This window comes from Tamandua tetradactyla, chromosome 5 (assembly GCF_023851605.1).
Source record: "Tamandua tetradactyla isolate mTamTet1 chromosome 5, mTamTet1.pri, whole genome shotgun sequence".
Taxonomy (NCBI): Eukaryota; Metazoa; Chordata; class Mammalia; order Pilosa; family Myrmecophagidae; genus Tamandua; species Tamandua tetradactyla.
In genome coordinates, this window is record NC_135331.1 from 2476071 (window position 1) to 2498871 (window position 22801).

The following is a 22801-nucleotide window of genomic DNA, read 5'->3' on the forward strand; positions in this document are numbered from 1 at the left end:
CATACTCATTTGTTAAACCCTACCTTCTCTGTATAACTCCACCATCACCTTTGATCTTTTTCCCATTCTTTAGGGTTATTTGAGCTATGCCTATTATAACTTTTTCATGTTGGAAGGGGCTGTCAGTAATATGGAATAGGGGGATGGAGCTAGTTGATGTTGTGGAGAGGCTGGGCCCTCTGCGTTTCAGGACTTAACTGGTCTGGGGATCCATTTGGAGATTTCAAGTTTCTGGAAAGTTACCCTAGTGCATGGAACCTTTGTAGAATCTGATACAACACCCTAGGTGTTCTTTAGGATTGGCAGGAATGGTTTTAGTTGGGGTTGGCAAATTATGATAGGTAGCAGTGTCTGAATCATCCATAAGAGTGACCTCTAGAGTAGCCTCTCAACTCTATTTGAACTCTCTCAGCCACTAATACTTCATCTGTTACACTTCTTTTCCCCCTTTTAGTCAGGATGGCATTGTTGATCCCATGGTGCCAGGGCCAGGCTTATCCCTGGGAGTCATCTTCCACGTCACCAGGGAGACTTTCACCCCTGGATGTCATGTCCCAGGTAGGGGGAGGGCAATGATTTCACTTGCAGAGTTGGGCTTAGAGAGACTGAGGCCACATGTGAGCAACAAAAGAGGTCCTCTGGAAGTAGCTCTTAGGCATGCCTATAGGTAGGCTATGCTTCTCTTTAGTGGATTATTTTTAAAGGTTATTTATTCATTAACTTTAATTTCATGAAGAATATGCTCCAAATATAAGAAAAAAAAACAATTTAAGGTTTTGGTGCAAAAACTTTCAGTTTTTAAATTTAAAAGGTAAATCCTTTCTGCTTGTTTCTAGCTATTGAACAAAGTTTTGATCAGGATGAGAGTGGGAATCGAACTTCAGTGGACCTTCGGATACGAAGAACCCAGGTTTGATACCAGCCTTATTTTGATAGGATGTTGGAGAATTAGTCCTTTGACTTTTTTCTTTCAAAATGTAAAATTTTGTTATGTGCATCTTCATGTGACATTCTACAAATAAAGGATATAGAATTTACAGACTGTATGTATTTATTATGAAGAAAAAACTGTATTTAGCCCATCACAAATACATTCTGAAGAGCAGAGAATTATCCAAATCATTTTGCTGCTGGTGGTCAGGTCTCCCTGTTGGCTGTTTGTGGTGCTCAGAGTTCACCACAGAGCGTTGACTGGACCCGACAGTTTGGTGGTGCAGGGCACAGGGATGGCCTCGGTCTACTTGGGTACCAGACATGGCCCCAGTCTTGGGTAGTAAAGCCTCTCTAGGGGGTGCAAAGGTAGTTCAGTGGTAGAATTCTCGCCTGCCATGTGGGAGACCCTGGTCAATTCCTGGCCTGTGACTTCCCCACCCCTACCCCCCAAAAAGGTAAACAGGTGGTGCTGCAATAACTGGATAGTCACATCGAAAAAGAATGAAATATGACCCCCACCATAAAGCATACAAAAAAAAAAAAGCCTCTCTGGAGGAGTTCACTACCTGACCTCGTCTGGAGATGGGGGTGGAGGAAGGCTAGTGACAGCCCAGGAGGGTCATTGTGAAGACAGGTCAGCCAATCCACAGGAACTTCTCAGCATGGATTCTGGCATGGGGCAAGTTCTCTCATTCTTCTTTGAAGGAATAGTGTAATAGTTTCAGTTTTTGAAATGTACTGTTTTATGTCTTACATGTAATTTGCAATAGATGAAATGACCGTATTACATTATTCTAATTTTTTTCCTGTGTTATTAGCACTCAGTACTGTCTCGGAAATTTGTGGAAGTCATGACAGAATACAATGAAGCACAGACTGTGTTTCGGGAGCGAAGCAAAGGACGAATACAGCGTCAGCTAGAGATCAGTGAGTAAATGAAAAGGCTGTTTTGGTTAAAAATGTGGGGTTTTTTTTCTCTTAATATCTCACTTCAAGGTACTTTAAATCTGAAGATGTTGTTCCATCTCTTTTTTTATTTTTATTTTTTGCCAATATTGTAAAATATAAAGACCTTCTATTGTAACCTGTTCTTTGAATCAATTCAAGCTATTATTTATTTAAATCTTTCAGAAAATGCTAGGTGAGTGAACTTTAAATTACTTTTAGTTACAATTGCTTTTAGGGTTTTAATCAACTTTGGGAAAGTTTCAGCCATTATTTCTTTAAATGATTTTTTTGTGCCCCACCACCTCCTCCCATCATGGTCGGAAGATAGTTTTCCCTGGGTCTCCGGCATTTCTGTACCTCCTGGAGCCGGGGCAGTAACATACTAGTTAGCCAGTAAGATTTAGCTTTGCAATCACAGCTTTAAATTATGTTGGTGGACATGGGAAGAACTTTGTTAATAAGAGACATGAACAGTTATTTTTAGTATTAATGATGATATTTTAAACTATTTAAAAACAGATTTCATCTTTCTTAAATGCAAGGAAAAACTCAAGGAATCTTCTTATAGACCTGTTTTGAATAGATTTTTAATTTGCTTGAGAATTCTGTCCTCCAAAACAGTATACAATTAAGTAAATGAGTTTTGCAATTTACTGACTTTAAATGTATTTCCACTAGGTGACATTTTAATAATTCACATAGCACATGAATGGTTTTTAGAGTGTGTGAGTCAGTGTTTTTTAGTGTATTCGGAGCTGTGCAACTATCAGCACAATCAATTTTAGGAAATTCTCATCACCCCCCAAAAAACCGTGTCCACATTGTCAGTTGCTTGGTTCCTGTTCTCCTTCCCCTGCCCCTGTAATCCCCAATCTGCTTTCTTTCTCTCTGAATTTACCTCTCCTGGACCTTTCGTATAAGGGGAGCCTTACAAGGTTTGTTCCTCTTTACCTGGTTCCTTTTGCTCAGCGTGTTTCCACGGTTCCTCCTCAGTGTCGCAGGTATCACCACTTCATTCCCTTTTAGAGCTGGATAGTTCTCTGTTGTGTGGATGGACCACATTCTGTCTGTCTGTCCATCACTTGGTGGACACTTGAGTTGTTTCCGCTTTGTGGCTATTATGAATTATGCTGCTGTGAGCATTCACAAATGATATTTTCATTATCATAGTTGTCCATTTAATTTTTTTTTTTTTAATTTTTTTATTTTTTTTATTAACGGAAAGAAAAAAAAAGAAATTAACACAACATTTAGAAATCATACCATTCTACATATGCACTCAGTAATTCTTAACATCATCACATAGATGCATGATCATTGTTTCTTAGTACATTTGCATCGGTTTAGAGGAACTAGCAACACAACAGAAAAAGATATAAAATGTTAATATAAAGAAAAGAAATAAAAGTAGTAGTAATAGTAAAAAACAACAACAACAAACAAACCAACAAGCAAACAAAAACAAAAAAAAACCCTATAGCTCAGATGCAGCTTCATTCAGTATTTTAACATGATTACTTTACAATTAGGTATTATTGTGCTGTCCATTTTTGTGTTTTTGTATCTAGTCCTGTTGCACATTCTGTATCCCTTCAGCTTCAATTACCCATTGTCTTACCCTGTTTCTAACTCCTGCTGAACTCTGTTACCAATGACATATTTCAAGTTTATTCTCGAATGTCCGTTCGCATCAGTGGGACCATACAGTATTTGTCCTTTAGTTTTTGGCTAGATTCACTCAGCATAATATTCTCTAGGTCCATCCATGTTATTACATGGTTCATAAGTTTATCTTGTCTTAAAGCTGCATAATATTCCATCGTATGTATATACCACAGTTTGTTTAGCCACTCTTCTGTTGATGGAGATTTTGGCTGTTTCCATCTCTTTGCAATTGTAAATAACGCTGCTATAAACATTGGTGTGCAAATGTCCGTTTGTGTCTTTGCCCTTAAGTCCTTTGAGTAGATACCCAGCAATGGTATTGCTGGGTCGTATGGCAATTCTATATTCAGCTTTTTGAGGAACCGCCAAACTGCCTTCCACAGTGGTTGCACCCTTTGACATTCCCACCAACAGTGGATAAGTGTGCCTCTTTCTCCGCATCCTCTCCAGCACTTGTCATTTTCTGTTTTGTTGATAATGGCCATTCTGGTGGGTGTGAGATGATATCTCAATGTGGTTTTGATTTGCATTTCTCTAATGGCCAGGGACATTGAGCATCTCTTCATGTGCCTCTTGGCCATCCGTATTTCTTCTTCTGGTAGGTGTCTGTTTAAGTCTTTTTCCCATTTTGTAATTGGGTTGGCTGTCTTTTTGTTGTTGAGTTGAATAATCTCTTTATAAATTCTGGATACTAGACCTTTATCTGATATGTCGTTTCCAAATATTGTCTCCCATTGTGTAGGCTGTCTTTCTACTTTCTTGATGAAGTTCTCTGATGCACAAAAGTGTTTAATTTTGAGGAGTTCCCATTTGTTTATTTCCTTCTTCAGTGCTCTTGCTTTAGGTTTAAGGTCCATAAAACCACCTCCAGTTGTAAGATCCATAAGATATCTCCCAACATTTTCCTCTATCTGTTTTATGGTCTTAGACCTAATGTTTAGATCTTTGATCCATTTTGAGTTAACTTTTGTATAGGGTGTGAGAGATGGGTCTTTTTTCATTCTTTTGCATATGGATATCCAGTTCTCTAGGCACCATTTATTGAAGAGACTGCTCTGTCCCAGGTGAGTTGGCTTGACTGCCTTATCAAAGATCAAATGTCCATAGATGAGAGTGTCTATATCTGAGCACTCTATTCGATTCCATTGGTCGATATATCTATCTTTATGCCAATACCATGCTGTTTTGACCACTGTGGCTTCATAATATGCCTTAAAGTCAGGCAGCGCGAGACCTCCAGCTTCGTTTTTTTTCCTCAAGATGTTTTTAGCAATTCGGGGCACCCTGCCCTTCCAGATAAATTTGCTTATTGGTTTTTCTATTTCTGAAAAATAAGTTGTTGGGATTTTGATTGGTATTGCATTGAATCTGTAAATCAATTTAGGTAGGATTGACATCTTAACTATATTTAGTCTTCCAATCCATGAACACGGTATGCCCTTCCATCTATTTAGGTCTTCTGTGATTTCTTTTAACAGTTTTTTGTAGTTTTCTTTATATAGGTTTTTTGTCTCTTTGGTTAAATTTATTCCTAGGTATTTTATTCTTTTAGTTGCGATTGTAAATGGGATTCGTTTCTTGATTTCCGCCTCAGCTTGTTCATTACTAGTGTATAGAAAAGCTACAGATTTTTGAATGTTGATCTTGTAGCCTGCTACTTTGCTGTACTCATTTATTAGCTCTAGTAATTTTGTTGTGGATTTTTCTGGGTTTTCTACATATATTATCATATCGTCTGCAAACAGTGATAGTTTTACTTCTTCCTTTCCAATTTTGATGCCTTGTATTTCTTTTTCTTGCCTAATTGCTCTGGCTAGAACTTCCAACACAATGTTGAATAATAGTGGTGATAGTGGACATCCTTGTCTTGTTCCTGATCTTAGGGGAAAAGTTTTCAATTTTTCCCCATTGAGGATGATATTAGCTGTGGGTTTTTCATATATTCCCTCTATCATTTTAAGGAAGTTCCCTTGTATCCCTATCTTTTGAAGTGTTTTCAGCAGGAAAGGATGTTGAATCTTGTCAAATGCCTTCTCTGCATCAATTGAGATGATCATGTGATTTTTCTGCTTTGATTTGTTGATATGGTGTATTACATTAATTGATTTTCTTATGTTGAACCATCATTTAATTTTTTAAAGCCGTTTTATTGAGGTAAGTTCACATACCATACAATCCATCTACTGTATGCAATTACTGTTCTAGAATATTTACAGAGTCATGTTCTCCTTACTACAGTCAGTTCTGGGACATTTTCACCTTGAAGAGCGCTTGCTGTCATACAGCTCCACGCCTCATCCTCTGGCTTTCCTCCTAGTGGAAATGAAGAATGTCTCTTCATATCTTTTGCCATTTTTAATTAGGTTGTTTCTCTTTTTATCATTGAGTTGTAGGATCCTTTTATATATCCTCGATATTGAAACACTTACCAATATGTAGTTTTCAGATTTTTTCTTCTATTGAGTCAGCTGCCTTTTCACTTTCTTGACAAAGCCTTTGAAGCACAAAAGCATTCAGTTTTGAGGAAATCCCATTTGTCTATTTCTTCTTTCATTGCTTGTGCTTTGGGTGTTAGGTCTAAGAAACCACCTCCTACCATGAGATCTTGAAGATGCTTCCCTACATTTTCTTCTCAGGTTTTATGGTCCTAGTTCTTATACTTAGGTCTTTGATCATTTTGAGCTAATTTTTATATGAGGTGTAAGATATGGGTCCTCTTTCATTCTCTTAGATGTGGATATCCAGTTCTCCCAGCACTATTTGTTGAAAAGACTGTTCTTTCCCAATTGGGTGAACTTGGCAGCCTTGTTAAATCAATTGATCATAGATGAGGGGCTCTATTTCTGAACTCTCAGTTCTGTTCCGTTGGTCAGTGTGTTTATTTTCATGTCATTACCATGTTTGTTTGTTTGTTTTTATTACTATAGCTTTATAGTCAGGCCATGAGAGTCCTCCAATTTCATTTTTCATTTTTCAACATGTTTTGGCTATTTGGCCTTGCCCTCCAAATAAATTTGGTAATTTGCTTTCCTGATTCTGCAACGTAGGCTGTTGGAATTTGGATTGCGAATGCATTGAATATGTAAATCAATTTGGATAGATTTGACATCTTAACGATATTTAGTCTTCCAATCCATGAACATGGAATGTCCTCCCATTTATTTAGGTCTTCTTTGATTTTTTTTTTTTTTTTTTTAGTAATGCTTTGTTGTTTTCTAAATACAGGTCCTTTACATCCGTGGTTGTTTATTCCTAGGTATTTGATTCTTTTGGTTACTATTGTAAATGGATAGTTTTTCCTGATTTCCTCCTCAGATTGCGTGTTACTAGTGTTTAGAAACACTATTGATTTTTGCATTGCCTATTACTCATATATAGAAACACTACTGATTTTTTCATGTTGTTCTGTAACCCATCACTTTGCTGGACTTACTTTCCTGTTAGGTCTACTTCATTTATCAAATTATTCAAGTTCTCTGTTTCCTTACTGATCTCTGTCTAGATGGTTAATCAATGTGAGCGATATACCAAAGTCTCCATCTATTATTTTAGATACATCTGTTTCTCCCTTCAGTTTTGCTAGTGTTTGCCTCATATATTTTGGGGCACCATGGTTAGGTACATTTATATTTGATTGTTATTTCTTCCTCTTGTATTACCCTTTTATTGTTATATAATGTCCTTCTTTGAGTCTATAATAGCTTTGCATTTAAAGTCTGTTTTGCCCAGCTACCAGCTTTTTTTTTATTACTGTTTGCATTGAATATCTTTATCAGCCTTTTACTTTCAAACTATTTGTATCCTTGGGTCTGAGGCAAGTCTCTTGTAGGTAGTATATGGATGGCTCATATTTTTTTATCCATTCTGCCAGTCTGTGTCTTTTGATTGGGGGATTTAATCCATTAACATTTCAATGTTATTACCATAAAGGCTGTATTTACTTCAACCATTTTATCCTTAGGCTTTTATTTGTCCTCTCTGATTTTTATCTCCCTTTTTACTCTTTTAGTTACCCTTGCTGGTAATCTTCATTTCTACGCTGTCCTCCAGGCCTAGCTCTCCTGTCCTTTCCTTTCAGCGTTTTCCTTTCAGTATTTCCTGTAGGGCTGGTCTCTTGTTGATGAGCTCTCTCAGGTTCTGTTCATCTGTGAGTGTCTTAACCTCCCCGACTTCTGAAGGACAGTTTTATCAGATAGAGAATTCTTAGTTCTGAATTTTCTCTTTCAGTGTCTTCAATCATCATACCATTTCCTTCTTTCCTCCCTGGTTTCTGATAAAAAATTGGAGCTTAGTCTTATCAGGCATCCCTTGTGTGTAATGGGTCACTTTTCACTTGCTGCTTTCAGAATTCTCTCTTTTGTCTTTGGCATTTGACATTCTGATTAGTATATGTCTTGGAGTAGGTCTGTTTGGGTTTCTTTGGTTTGGGGCATGTTGTGCAATTTGGACCTGGATATCAGTGCCTTTCATAAGAGTTGGGAAGTTTTGGCCATCATTCCTCAATTATTCCTTTTTCCCCCTTTTCCCTCTCTTCTTCTTCTGGGACACCAGTGATGCAAATGTTTTCATGTTGTCATTCAGTTCCCAGAGACCCTGCTCAAGTTTTCTGTTCTTTTCTCTGTCTGTTCTTTTGTCTGTTCGAATGTGTATGTTGTCTTCTAGCTCGCTGATCCTTCCTTCTGCCTTTTTAAATCTGCTGTTGTGTACCTCTAGTGTATTTTTAAAAATTTTTTTGTATACTGTATGGTGGGGGTCACATTTCATTATTTCTCCATGTGGGTATCCCATTATTGCAGCACCATTTGTTGAATTTTTGTTTGTTTGTTTTTTCTTTCTTTCTTTGCCTATTTGTCTGTTTTGGGACTCAAACCCAGGTGTCCTGCATGGCAGGCAAGAATTCTATCATTTATGTATGAATTTTTTTCTGTTTTCTTCTTATTTCTTTTTCTGAATTGATGCAAATGCTCTAACAGATGATCATGATGATGAATATACAACTATGTGATGATATTGTGAATTACTGATTATATAAGTAGAATGGAATGATCATGTGGTAAGAATGTTTGTGTTTGTATGTTGGTATGTTTAATAAATAAAATAAATTAAAAAAAAAAGAAGCTGGAAATCAACAGAAATTGGAAGAGAAAACAGAGGACATGCCATTTGACAAGAAAGCCAAAGAAACAAGGACTGCCAGACAGCAAGAATGCTTCTGAGCCTTGGAGGAAGCAAGCCTGTAGGCCTTGGAAGCCAAGATCCAATAAATTCTTGATAGCCAAAAAAAAAAAAGAATTCTACCACTGAACCCCCTATTTGTACCCCCTATTTTAAAATTTTATCTGTTGGGCTTTCATTCCCTTAAGATCTGTTACTTTTCCTGGCATTGTTTCAAATTCTGCTCCATGCTCATCTAGTATCTTCTTAATATCCTCTGTCCCCTTAGCCATCTCCTTGCGTTGGTTCAGGAGATTTATTTGAACAACATTGATTTAGTTGTTCTATACTCTGTCTCCTGACTTTTTGATTTGCTTCCTTAACTGGGCCATATCTTCTTTTTTATATATGTGTGTTTTTGCTGATGTCTTGGCATCGGATTGTCTTGGTGAGTTTTCTCTGAAGGTCGGATTCTCCATCTTGTCAAAGATTTTGCTGTTAAATTTTGGATTTGTGTTAATTTTCTTCTTTGACACTTGGTTCCTCAGTGTTAAGCAACCGGGTCAGGGCCAGGGACCCATGAAGGGGGTGCACACCAGCTCACAGGCCCCAGGGAGAAGGTCAGGAAAAGACACCAAAAAATCTTCAATTCCGCTCCCCAAGTGCACTTTCTTGGGCTGTCCAGCCTGGGGCCCTCTGCCTAAAAACTGTTAAGACGTCTTCCTGGAGGTGCGCATTCCTCACCGGCCAGCAGATGGCGTCTGTGGCCACCTGTTCCCCGCAGCCCTGGGAAGACAGAGATGCCCCTGCAGACTCCAGAGGTGGAGCTGCGCTGGGGTGGGTTTAACCCCCTGTGGTCCAGCAGTGCAGGGTCACTCGCCAAATGCTGGCACAGTGCCAGACCACACCCACCTTGGGAGAGTCAGCCTCCGCTGCCCTTTTGTTCTGGAGCTCCCTTGCAGGCTGGAGAGTGGAGGACTGGACACTTCCTGCCCCGAGAGTGGGAGATGGACACCGGGAAGCTGCAGGCACCCCATCTCTTCACCCTGTGCTGTCCTGGGGGTTGTAGAACGCTCCCCACCATCTCCAGAGCCCCAGATCCATTGTTGTGGACAGCTTCTGCCTGACCTGTCCGTTTCTCCAGGACAGAAGTGAACCCAGCTCCCTATGGGCCTTCTTGGATTCCCCAGTCTTTGCTTGTCCTCTTAATTTTGTATTTTGTGGCACAAACTCAAAAAATAGCTTTTCAGTTAGGTTATCCCAAACAGCAGTGAGCATGTTTCTTAGAAATCATTAATATACTTAGCTCAAAAGGAAAAAATTTTAACTACCCAAACATGGAAAGTATTAAAGCATTTGATTCTAATATCTTAGTCTCTGTTTGTATCCATTTATTATGGGCTGAATTTTGTTTAACCCCTCTTTTCCTATAAGAAATTAAACTTTTAGGAAAACTCATGTGGCAAAAGAATTATATTTTGATTTCTTCTTATGGTTGCATTTTCTTTAGTATTAAAATTAGATTTTATTCATTTCAGTTTAAAGTTTTTAATGAATTGTTCCAGTTTGTCCTATTTTTTAGTCTTGAGTTAATTTTTGTCATCATCAATGCTTGCCTGAGAAAAATATATTTGAAAGGGTAGACTTAATGAGATTATCGTTGCTAACTTATGGTTGAATAATCCTCATTTTAAAATAATGCCCCATTCTGTTGACATTTTCAATTGTGAATCTTTTAGCTGGAAAAACCACCACTGATGACGAATTAGAAGCAATGTTGGAAAGTGGGAATCCCTCCATTTTCACTTCAGATGTAAGTTCTCATATTTCTGTGCAGCTGCATGAATTCACATAATTCTATAGAGAGTTATATATTTTTCTTTAACTTCCAGAACATTCATAGACTCATGAGTAATTCTCTTTTATTTTTGTTTTTCAAAGATTATATCAGACTCACAGATTACTAGACAAGCTCTCAATGAAATTGAGTCCCGCCGCAAAGACATCATGAAACTGGAGACCAGCATCCGGGAGCTGCATGAAATGTTCATGGATATGGCCATTTTTGTCGAGACTCAGGTACGAGCCGAGCCCTTCGCTCCCTAACCTAGGTGTCTCACTTGGGTACGTATTAGGTTTGAGTCCGCTGCCTAGGAAGGCCATTATTTTGGGTCCGTTCTCAATATTGAGAGTTAATTGCAGTACCATATGTGGTCTTTAAACCGCAGAAACAAGGACTCGAACAGCAGGGCCCTTGTTCTGGTTAATTCGGTTCAGCTGTGGCCTGTCCCGGCACACCTGCCAGGCATCTTTGCAAGCCCACCGTTGTGTGCGCCTGGAGAATTTTTTTTTTTTAATGGACAGGCACTGGGAACAGAACCTGGGTCTCTGGCATGGCAGCTCTGCCACTGCCCCACCATTGCCTGGCCACTCCTGGAGAATTTTAAATGAAATATATAGCTGTTAATAATAGAATTTAGGCTAAAAAAAAGAGAGAAACAAATTAATATATCTATTTATAAACACATATAAATATACATGTTATCTGTATATACACATATACACACACAGACACATGAATATTTATATACTATGAACTCAGCTGCATAAAACAGTATTCACAGAAGGAGAGAAATGTACCAATAGCATAATATCAATATTCTTTTCTTAAGGATAGAGACTGAGAATTTAAATTATCTTCTCTAAAATGTATGTATTTTTCAAGTTTTCTTCAAGAAGCATACGCTACAGTAATAGTTGGGAGAAATATTAAAAAAAAAAATACCTCCAACGGAGCTGTAGTCCATGAGGCAACGGTAAAGTTGTTCCTATCAATGGCATTCCCAGCGTGCCCAGTGACACAATGGGGAGTGAGTGGGTATGGGAAAGGCCCCATTGAAGGAACTGAGGAAATTAGTAAGATTTTAAGAATATCTAAAAGTCAGTATCGGATACAAGAGGCTACTGATCTGTTAGGTATGGGGATTTGTTCACTTTTACTTCTGTGCCTGAATAAGGTCCTGCCGTGATTTTTCAAATACCACATGAGCTTTTTGATTCAGTCGCTCACTGATTGTGTGGGCCAGTTAGAGTTCAGCTGACCACTGGCAAAGGTGACACATTTTTGTCAAACACACACCCTACCCACGTAAATCACTTCTTCACTCCGACGGAGATGGGTTTCAGTACATGTTTTGGCTGAAATAGTCATCCAAGAAGGCTCAACTTTGATGGGCTTATTTTCTGTGGTCACCTGGATTATGTCAGCAGGACGAGAACTCCATCCACCTATAGGAGTCATCCTCTGCCTATCAGGAACCTGTAGAAGGAGGTGGTTTCAGTGTGGTGAAAAATTCAGCTACCAGGCAGGCATTTGCCAGAGAACCCAGCCACCACCTGGGACTCGGGTGGAACGCGTTTGCTCCTCCTTTGTTTTGGGTGGGCCCGCTGCAGTCCAGGATATAAGACACCACTGCTTCCTGTTGGCAGGAGGCATTCCGAAGTACACCAGTTACGCAGTAAGAGCACTAGACTGTTTTGTAGCAATTAAAGATGTTATGATATGTTAGAATGTAATTAGAATTGTTCCATGCTGTCTATATTCAGGTAGGCTCCACTAGAAAAACCACTGTATTCTTAGATTCTTAGTTTCATTGTTTACTTTTGGAAGTCTAATTAATATTACCTTATAGAGACTCGTCTATTTAAAACAGATGTCTAGTTGAGAATTTAGTGAGTTTAAATTTCAAATGAACAAGTTAATTGTCCGTTGTTCCTCAATGTTGCCTTCTTTGCTGCTGCAGATTCTGTCTGCTGGCGGACAGAACCCAGGTGAGGTGTTTTCTCCCCTGACATGTCACTGCGTTCATCCTCTCTTACATTTTTGATCATTCATTTAGTCAACTTAGTGTCAAACATAAGCTACATTTAGTTGACTGCTGTTTTAAAGAAATGGCAATTACTTCTGCCATTGGAAAAGATGCCATTCTTTGTGTATCATATGTTTGTCTATCAGAGTAAAATATTTAACCTAGAGCTGGCTTCCTTTCCTTTTCTGTGCTCATCTTTAAAAAGACTGTTCCGTGTTAAAGTGTACCCCAAATCTAATTGGTATGCCTTTCATCCTCAGCATTGTTCACTGTCTCTTCTAGTTCTTTTTAAACTAGAAATTGAATTTTGATTGTTTTATATTGGCACATTTGCAGTTGTCTCACTGTTTATCATCCCCAAAGTGTGAAAATAAAAACAATCAGTACCCATTACATGCACATTATGCTGGTATAAAAACCTTATTGATGTTTGTGGGTATCTTCAGATACGTAATTAAGTCACTTGAAAATGTTTTTATATTTTATTTTTGCTTTTAAGGGTGAAATGATCAACAACATAGAAAAAAATGTTATGAATGCCGCGGACTATGTTGAACATGCTAAAGAAGAAACTAAAAAAGCTATTAAATATCAAAGCAAAGCGAGGCGGGTCAGTTTGGCTTTTGAGAATTATTAATGCTTTTTACTTAACGTTGGGTTCAAGTTTTTAATATATTAATGTAAGCTTCCTAATACATATTTAAAGAATAAAAGTTTCTTAATGAAAATGTTTTATTTTAAAATTGAAATTGTTATTTTTATTCACAGTTTTAGAAATTTGTTACATAGATTATATTGAATATAAACCCTTTTGTGTGCTAAGTAGTTGAAAACTGTCACAAGCACGAGCCAGTGTCATTTCCCTTTCCTAGGCTGGGTAAATTTCAGATCTTTACAGTGTTCCGCATTTCTTGGGTCATTATTTGGAGGGAGAAACATAACAGATTGGTTTAGAAATTCTCCTTAAAAATCACTGGCTATGCATTTTATGTAACGGACATTTTATTCTTTATTTAGATGACTTGCTTTATCTTTGGTTTGGAGTAAAGAAGAGCCTTCTTTGAGACTGTGAACTTAAGATGTTTTGTAGAACTACATTTTAAGAAACTCTCAAAAAAAGGGGGTCTCATTCTCCCTAAGATCCACACACTTGACATTTAACGAGGGCTACCAAACCCAATCTGAATTGTTTGTTCCTAGGGCTAACAGTGAAAACTTATTCTACTGACTTAGATATTTTTAGCTTTATTCCTCTGAAACTTGAAAGATTATAGATTTTCCACATTCTCACCTCCTTTCGCTTAATATATAGAGATGCTGTGCATGATTTAAGCTTTGTAAACGAATTTACATATTTAAATCTGAATCTTGGGTGTGTATAGGCGTGGAGGAAGGTGGGCACCAGGGCAGCGCCTGGCATTCCCCCCTCTCCTGGCTGGGACTGTTTGGGCTTCTGATGCCCGTCTTAGAGCCTGTTTCCCTAAGGAGGTCAGAGTACGCTGTCGGCAGAGACTGAAGGGACGCTTGCTCAGTGTGAGAGACAGTGAAGTGTCAGATTGTGTGCAGACGCACCAGAAATAATTGTACACGACATTCCCAAATAAAACGTACATAGGGCTTTGGTGCCAGCCTGCAAGCGTATCACCCTGCTGGTTCTGGGGCATCTCTAGATTTAATTATCTCTGCAATGTAAGACATGGTGCTTCTCTTTTGTTGTTTTATATAGTCTTAAACTGATGACCTCAATGTTGAGGTGGCAGATAGACTCACACGCAAAGTGCTTGGCTTAGTTCCAGTACAGAGTGGATTTGATTAAAAAGGGGCCTTCCTTCCTCACTGTGTGTCAACTCAGTTAGGATTTTAGTGAAAGGTTGGCTGGTTAATAAGGCTAGAGGTGATGGATATTGTAAATTTCCATTTTTAGCTGCTGAATGAGCCTAGCTTTCTAAGGTGGCTGAAAACCACACATAACCTTTAGAGTAAAGTGGTCAAAAATGTAGTGCCTATTTCAGAAATACACTCTTTTTGATTAAGTGCCTGATATCTAAGACAACACAGCTCTTTCAGCTTCTCATGAGACACATGGGTGCTTTGTCACAGCATGTATCCTAAAGGCTGGCTGCTTTATTTTTGTTCCCAAAGGTTGATGGAGTGCTGTGGGCTGGTGTGGCCCCCAGCAGGCCAGGCAGCATCAGTGGAGTGATTTATTCAGCAGGGTGTGGGGGGAGCAGTGAAGAATTTAACTGCCTGCATCAGGCGGGCTGCAAAGGCCAAGCATTGCCGGAGTGGAGGGGCTTGTTAAACAGATGGTGACCCGGCTCGCAGTGCTAGACAGTGGCGCCAAGCACGGACTGCACAGCTAAATGCATCAGAAACTTATCAAAATTGTACAATCATGCCACTCTCCCTATTGATTAAAAAACTAGTTTCTAACTGCTGGATGACAGTTTGTCTGCAAAAAATTTGACTGTATTAAATTGAAAATCACCTTTTTTGAGAACCTCAACTTGTCAAACAGGATTAAGCTGAAGCCATGGAAGAAATTTTAGAATGAGTTTGGGAGCCCTTTTATTTTCCGTGGGTTATATCTTTTAATGTGGCAGTAGGAAATCAACTATGATCTCATCTGCTTGCTTTCCTTTGACAGAAAAAGTGGATCATTGCTGCTGTGTCGGTGGTGCTGATTGCCGTGCTCGCTCTGATTATCGGTCTGTCGGTCGGCAAGTGAGGGTGTGGATGGCACCCATGGGCATGCGTGTCTGCCAGTGTGGCAGTAAGTAGCCTGCCACCTTCCCTGCCTGCCCTGCAGCTGGGGAGGGAGGCCCCATTCTGCACGTGAGGAGGCAGGCTGAGCGAGCAGCTTGCCCCTGGCTTTGCATCTTAGGCGACAGGACCATGGCTTGAAACGGGATTGACTCTCAAGGTGTGCTCTCTCCACGAGGAGAAGGCCAAGCGTTTGGCTTGCACTAGTACCAGGATATTCAGATGGGAAATGGTGGAATGGTGGCCCACGACAAACTCTGAGATCTGTTCTGATTGAAGTGTTCTTTGAAAATCATTGCTTTTTTTCCTTTTCTTTGTGTATGTCTTATGTTTAACAAAAAACGTTTAAAAAATGTATCAGTAGGAATTTTTCAGCAAATGAGAAATTCATTTAGGGCTTTAAAAAGATTTATAATGCAACTGAGAAACAGCATTTTTGGAATTTTGTTAAGAACCCACAGGATGCCAAGTGATGGTGCCTTTTCCCTCTAAGAACAAATGGATGTTCTGATAAGTAATGTACCCAGGCACAGCACTTAATGTTCTGACCCCCCCATCTATGACTTTTAGGGGTCTTATTTGATAATGGATTTAAAGTATCTAAAATTTTAGGAGGATTTTGTTAAGAAATGGCATGGGTGATTTCTTGCTTGTAATGCACTGCAAAATTAATTCATGTTTTTCTTTATTTTGCAGAAAATGATGTTCATTATTATTTGTGTAATTATTTTGCTTGTGATCCTTGGAATTATCCTAGCAACAACACTGCCATAGCAACCATATCCCAAGAGCTATGTATCCTCGGAGACTCTGACCACATCTGCAACAAAACCGACTTCCTCTCATTTCATGAGTGAAGCTTGGGGGTTGTGGCGTATGGTATTGAGTGCTGATTTTTTAATTAATGAATTCAAGGAGAAAACACAACAGAATGTATATTGCTCAGTGAAAATACTATCAGCAGGATGGATGTGAGGAGTTAACCCAAATAACCTTGAACTCTAAACATACCATAAAAATTTAACAATGTGAAACTTGTTTCAGTGGCCTTAAAATAAGAAATTACCGATGATTTAGATTTTTTTTATATTTCAGTGTTAAACAATTTATGTGACGTTTAATTAGGAATACTTTATGTTAGGAAACTATTAGACTTCAGATCTAGGACATGATATCCTCTCCCTCACCCAGCTAACATATGTAGATTAAGAGACTTTTTTATACTATGTTTAATTCGTGTTTATTTCGTTTGTAAGAATAATTTTCATAAATCTCAAAGGCTCTTTTTTAAGATATATCTTTAATTTTTAATGCTTATAGATTAACTGTTTAATATATGAACATCTTAATTTACCCCATTTTATATAGTATATATTGCTTTTTCAGTGAAATAGGAAGCCTTATAATATTAGAGCCATCTTTGTACATTGTTTACACAGCTTGCCCTTGTCATAAAAGATATTGATTGCAAAGCACCCCCAAAAGCCTTTCAAGTGCCTTCTGTTCCTGTTGATTTATAAACATTTGATGTGTCTGCGCTCCTGCGGAAGAGTCTCTAGGGTGATGTATTTAGCTCTGCTCTGCCTACCCCATTCCTTGGGATAAAGACAGGTCTCCTCTTTGTTCACAGAAAATGCTTGTGCTTCCCTGTTTCCATGACTACAGTCTGAACTTATGGCTGGTGATGAAACCAAGAGTTAGTGATCTTTAATTTCAAGAAAATTAGTCCTAGACATTAAATGATTATTTTAAATTTAACCATTTGTAAAGATCATTTAAAACGTTCTTGTCAAATACGTAATATTCTGCTGAACTTCAAAAGTGAATTCTCAAAGTCTGTAGGAATTTATGATAAACATTTTTATTGCTCATTAAAGGTTTCTTAAATAATGATTTATTTTAGGCTTGTATATGCATGAAACCTTATCAGTTTCATCTACGACGGTAGCCAGTTCTGCAGAGGTGAAATGAGTACGTGCAGGACCGTCCAGAATGCCATTTCCCTTTGCTCCTGCTCTGTTGTGTGAGCTGTGCCCACACTTAACGCTGTCTGCTGGGAAAGTTAATAGGCGTGAGCTTGATTTGAAAGAATAAGTGTGAATCATCTTGAAGAGTGTAGAAGCTGTGAGTGTAGAAACTGTGTTCTTTATTTCATACAGTTATGAGTCGCACTCATTCATAATGTATACACCTTAGTAACTAACTCAGAGTGAAGCCTTCTGTGCGTTGTAGTTGCCCGCTGGCCGTCACTGTGTACTCAGAACGCTAAGGGGTTCTCCGGCCCTAACACGTCTTCAGTAGCCTGTCAGTTGAATAGCTCATTGACCTGCAGTTAAACTGAATATATAACTTGTCTCTAAGGGGGTTAAATATGTAGAGATCATGCTTGTATTTCTATAACTTTATACATTTATTTTTCTGTATAATTATGCCCACATGTGGAACTCTGCTGATTTCTGTCCCACTTTTTTGTCACGGTCGGTCTTCTTTGCCCTGGCCTCTGGTGGCCGACTGACCTCATTGTACTGGCAAAAGCCGCCACTCTGGGGCTGGGAGGGCTGCAGGCCGCGTGGGGCTGGCCTCTGGCCGGCTGCATGACTTGTGTCTCCGTATTGAAGTCAGTGGTTGAGTGGCACACCTCTGTCCAGGCCTCAAAAAAATATATTTACAGAGTCATTTGTTATGTTTTGGTCTTTCTTAAAATAGTTGATGTTTACATTTTTAAAAAAATTTGCAGAGTATGAAAAAAGTACTCTGTTGTGTCATTTCTGGGAAGAATTTGGAGAGATATTTTATTGCATATTCATCAATAAACTGTCCTACTAAGAAAACTACTCTTACCTATGGCTGTTATTGCTTGTAATAATATAACATGAATTGATACTTTTAGGTGTTTTTGATAAATATTTGTGAATGTTTATTCATTATTGTTATTATTTTGATAACCTTCTTTTGCTCATTTCTCATGTCAGCAGCATGTATTTAGAGACCCACCTGAAGTCTTGTTTTTTACCACAAATGCCAAGTCAACAAATTTGGGCAAAGTGTCAGATCTGGCATGCTGTGTCATCTTGACAGGTTCTCATTAACATTAACTTGGGGAACCCTTTCCCTTGTGTCTGTGTTATCCTCTATACTTCTATACTTTTCTTTTTTTAAAAAAATTTTTAATTTTTTTAAACATAACAGCATACAAACATGAACATTCTTACCATATAATCATTCCATTCTTGGTATGTAATCAATAACTCACAATATCATCACATAGTTGTATATCCATCACTATGATCATTTCTTAGAACATTTGTATCAATTCAGAAAAAGAAATAAAAAGAAAAAAACTCATATATACCACACCCCTTACCCCTCCCTGTCATTGACGCTAGTATTTTCCTCTACCCAGTATATTTCAGACTTTGTTTCCCCTATTTTTTCTATACCCCTTACCACTCCCTTTCATTGACCACTAGCATTTCAATCTACTGTATTTATTTTAATATGTTCCCTCTATTACTTACTTATTTTAATCCATATGTTTTACTCTTTCATCCATACCATGTACTTCTATACTTTTCTTAATCTTCTTTCAGATTTTTTTCTTAGTAAGTGGAATTCCCTTAATTCCTTAACTGTTACTGAATTCTAACCACGTTGGAAAGTGATGTTCAAAAACCCAGAATTAAACAGACGTGCACATGCGTGTACACACACACAGAGGGAAAAGATGGTCCTAGAGGTCATTAGTTCGTGAAGACAGTTTTCCTGCAGTAATTTTAACCTCCCACCCCCTTATCTCTTCTATAATGAGTCTCTATCCGATTTCAATCTTGATGTACATATTCAATAATTTACTGTTCATGCTTTTTTAAAACAAGCAACAGTTTAACATTCAAGTGAATGTTTATGAATTTCTTCAACCATCTAAACTTCATCCTTCCATGAGTTTCAGAAGTAGGGCACATTGGCTGCAGCCCAGGAGGACTTAGAAGAGAGACTGAAAAGAGTTCCGCGACCCCGTTCAGGAAGTCACTGGCTTATGAGTGGGGAAGAGGAGAGGCGCCAGGGGGCCGGGGGCTCTGGACGGGTGGCCCAGACTGCTGCGGCGAGCTGAGGGACACAGCTCCCCTGTGAAGACAGAGCAGTCCCGGTGGGCTGCAGTCTCCCTGGTGGCGCCGGAGAGGCCTAGCATGGGTTTCCCCAGGGCATGGTCAGTCCCAGCAGACGGCACATAGGGTTTGTTTGGTTAAATTCTAGTTTCCGTGTTGGGTTGGGAACGTGGCCCCGGGTCTAGGCACGGTGAGCGCCACGCGAGGACATGTCGGGTCTCCCTTTCATCCTCAGGAGGCTCCGAGGACGTGAGCCCCTTGCTGTTAAGATGCGGGGCCAGCCAGTGGCCTAGGGGTGCAAGACTGTGGCACAAGAGCCCTCGCTGGGCAGTCAGGTGAATTCAGGGCGACATGGAGTGTGTCCCTGAGCCTAGGCAACGGGGCAGGAGGCCGGGGTGGAGACTGAAGACCCCTGAGGGGTTCCCAGGACCAAAGCTGATGTCTTTTCTGCAGACCTGGTCTCAGCCCCTGCAGGCTTGCCTGCAGAGTGCCTGCCTCTTGTGCCCGCATCTCTGGAAAACATCCTAATGTGCCATCCCAAGTGGGCCTGGAGAGGTTGTGGGTGCGCGTGGAGTGCTGGGACCCTGGGGGCCCAGGGTGGAGCCACAGCATCCTGAAAGTGACGGGCTTCCGTCATGGTCACCGGGCTGGTACCCAGGTGGGGGGGGGGGGGCGGGGAGAAAAGAGACTCAGGCTGGACAGCAGCCGAGAAACGTACAACTTGGAGTTCAGGCCTCACAGGCAGACAGCCCGGGCTCTGCCCACCTGGGGACGCAGGGCTGGGAACAGGGAGTGGGTGGACCTGGCTGGCAGTGGGTGCTGGACTATGGGTTCTAGATCAGGGCGAGGTTCTAAGGGACCCATTCCAAGAAGCAGGCAGAGAGCAGGGAATTGGGCTTGAAGCGCACCTGTGGGTAACAGGATGGGGTTCTGTGAAAAGTAGGGACCTGGGATGTGAAGGGAGGACATGTGGACTAAGGCAGAGCCGGTGGGGCCAGGGCGCTGGGGCATGTGGCAAAGGCTCGCCGCTCATCCCCATGCACTCCTTACTGGAACCTCAGTCTGCCAGGCTCCAAGAGGCTCAAGGGTCTTTCTACAAGCTGGAGCCTTTGTCAGATGGGCTGCATCCGGTGGGACTGAGACATGGCTGTGCCACCAACTGCCCTCATACCGCGGCTTAGAGGCCTTGGGTACAGCCCCAGTGTGTGGGGTCTACAGCGGGACACAGGGCAGCAGCAGCCTGCAGTGAGGGGCGGCGTTGCTGGCCACACCTTGACTTATTTTAAATGCTTTATTGAGAACATTTCTATCACCCCCAGTAGTTCCTTGGTGCCCATTTGCTATTAATCCCTTCTCCCACCCAAGCCTGGAGAACCACTGACATGCTTTCTCTCTTCCTAAGTTTGTCTTTTCTGGACATTTCTTTTTTTTTTTTTTTTTTTTTTTTTATAGCACAGATGCAGCTTCATTCCGTGTTTTAACATAATTACATTACAATTAGGTAGTATTGTGCTGTCCATTTTTGAGTTTTTGTATCTAGTCCTGTTGCACAGTCTGTATCCCTTCAGCTCCAATTACCCATTATCTTACACTGTTTCTAACTCCTGATGGTCTCTGTTACCAATGACATATTGCAAGTTTATTCACGAATGTCGGTTCACATCAGTGGGACCATACAGTATTTGTCCTTTAGTTTTTGGCTAGTCTCACTCAGCATAATGTTCTCTAGGTCCATCCATGTTATTACATGCTTCATAAGTTTATTCTGTCTTAAAGCTGCATAATATGCCATTGTATGTATATACCACAGTTTGTTTAGCCACTTGTCTGTTGATGGACATTTTGGCTGTTTCCATCTCTTTGCAATTGTAAATAACGCTGCTATAAGCATTGGTGTGCAAATGTCTGTTTGTGTCTTTGCCCTTAAGTCCTCTGAGTAGATACCTAGCAATGGTATTGCTGGGTCGTATGGCAATTCTATATTCAGCTTTTTGAGGAACCGCCAAACTGCCTTCCACAGTGGTTGCACCATTTGACATTCCCACTAACAGTGGATAAGTGTGCCTCTTTCTCCGCATCCTCTCCAGCACTTGTCATTTTCTGTTTTGTTGATAATGGCCATTCTGGTGGGTGTGAGATGATATCTCATTGTGGTTTTGATTTGCATTTCTCTAATGGCCAGGGACATTGAGCATCTCTTCATGTGTCTTTTGGCCATTTGTATTTCCTCTTCTGAGAGGTGTCTGTTCAAGTCTTTTCCCCATTTTGTAATTGGGTTGGCTGTCTTTTTGTTGTTGAGTTGAACAATCTCTTTATAGATTCTGGATACTAGACCTTTATCTGATATGTCGTTTCCAAATATTGTCTCCCATTGTGTAGGCTGTCTTTCTACTTTCTTGATGAAGTTCTTTGATGCACAAAAGTGTTTAATTTTGAGGAGCTCCCATTTCTTTCTTTCTTTCTTCTGTGCTCTTGCTTTAGGTTTAAGTTCCATAAAACCAATTGTAAGTTTCATAAGATATCTCCCTACATTTTCCTCTAACTGTTTTATGGTCTTAGACCTAATGTTTAGATCTTTGATCCATTTTGAGTTAACTTTTGTATAGGGTGTGAGATATGGGTCCTCTTTCATTCTTTTGCATATGGATATCCAGTTCTCTAGGCACCATTTATTGAAGAGACTGTTCTGTCCCAGGTGAATTGGCTTGACTGCCTTATCAAAGATCAAATGTCCATAGATGAGAGGGTTTATATCTGAGCACTCTATTCGATTCCATTGGTCGATATATCTATCTTTATGCCAATACCATGCTGTTTTGACCACTGTGGCTTCATAATATGCCTTAAAGTCCGGCAGCTTGAGACTTCCAGCTTCGTTTCTTTTTCCTCAAGATACTTTTAGCAATTCGGGGCACCCTGCCCTTCCAGATAAATTTGCTTATTGGTTTTTCTATTTCCGAAAAATAAGTTGTTGGGATTTTGATTGGTATTGCATTGAATCTGTAAATCAATTTAGGTAGGATTGACATCTTAACTATATTTAGTCTTCCAATCCATGAACACGGTATGCCCTTCCATCTATTTAGGCCTTCTGTGATTTCTCTTAACAGTTTTTTGTAGTTTTCTTTGTATAGGTCTTTTGTCTCTTTAGTTAAATTTATTCCTAAGTATTTTATTCTTTTAGTTGCAATGGTAAATGGGATTCATTTCTTGATTTCCCCCTCAGCTTGTTCATTGCTAGTGTATAGAAACGCTACAGATTTTTGAATGTTGATCTTGTAACCTACTACTTTGCTGTACACATTTATTAGCTCTAGTAGTTTTGTTGTGGATATTTCCGGGTTTTCGACGTATAGTATCATA

The 22801-nt window shown here is 39.7% G+C and overlaps 1 protein-coding gene across 1 annotated transcript in view; it reads left to right on the forward strand.

Moving 5' to 3' along the window:
* The window catches only part of STX2 (syntaxin 2), a 70651-nt gene extending 52485 nt beyond the window's left edge, over window positions 1-18166 (forward strand). Inside the window, exons 5-11 of the mRNA XM_077159542.1 lie at window positions 837-910; window positions 1752-1860; window positions 10440-10513; window positions 10642-10779; window positions 13069-13179; window positions 15217-15342; window positions 16029-18166. Of these exons, the coding sequence (XP_077015657.1) occupies window positions 837-910; window positions 1752-1860; window positions 10440-10513; window positions 10642-10779; window positions 13069-13179; window positions 15217-15297 (587 nt within the window). The 3' untranslated portion in view covers window positions 15298-15342; window positions 16029-18166. The remainder of the gene's footprint in view (window positions 1-836; window positions 911-1751; window positions 1861-10439; window positions 10514-10641; window positions 10780-13068; window positions 13180-15216; window positions 15343-16028) is intronic.
* Window positions 18167-22801: the final 4635 nt, after the last annotated feature.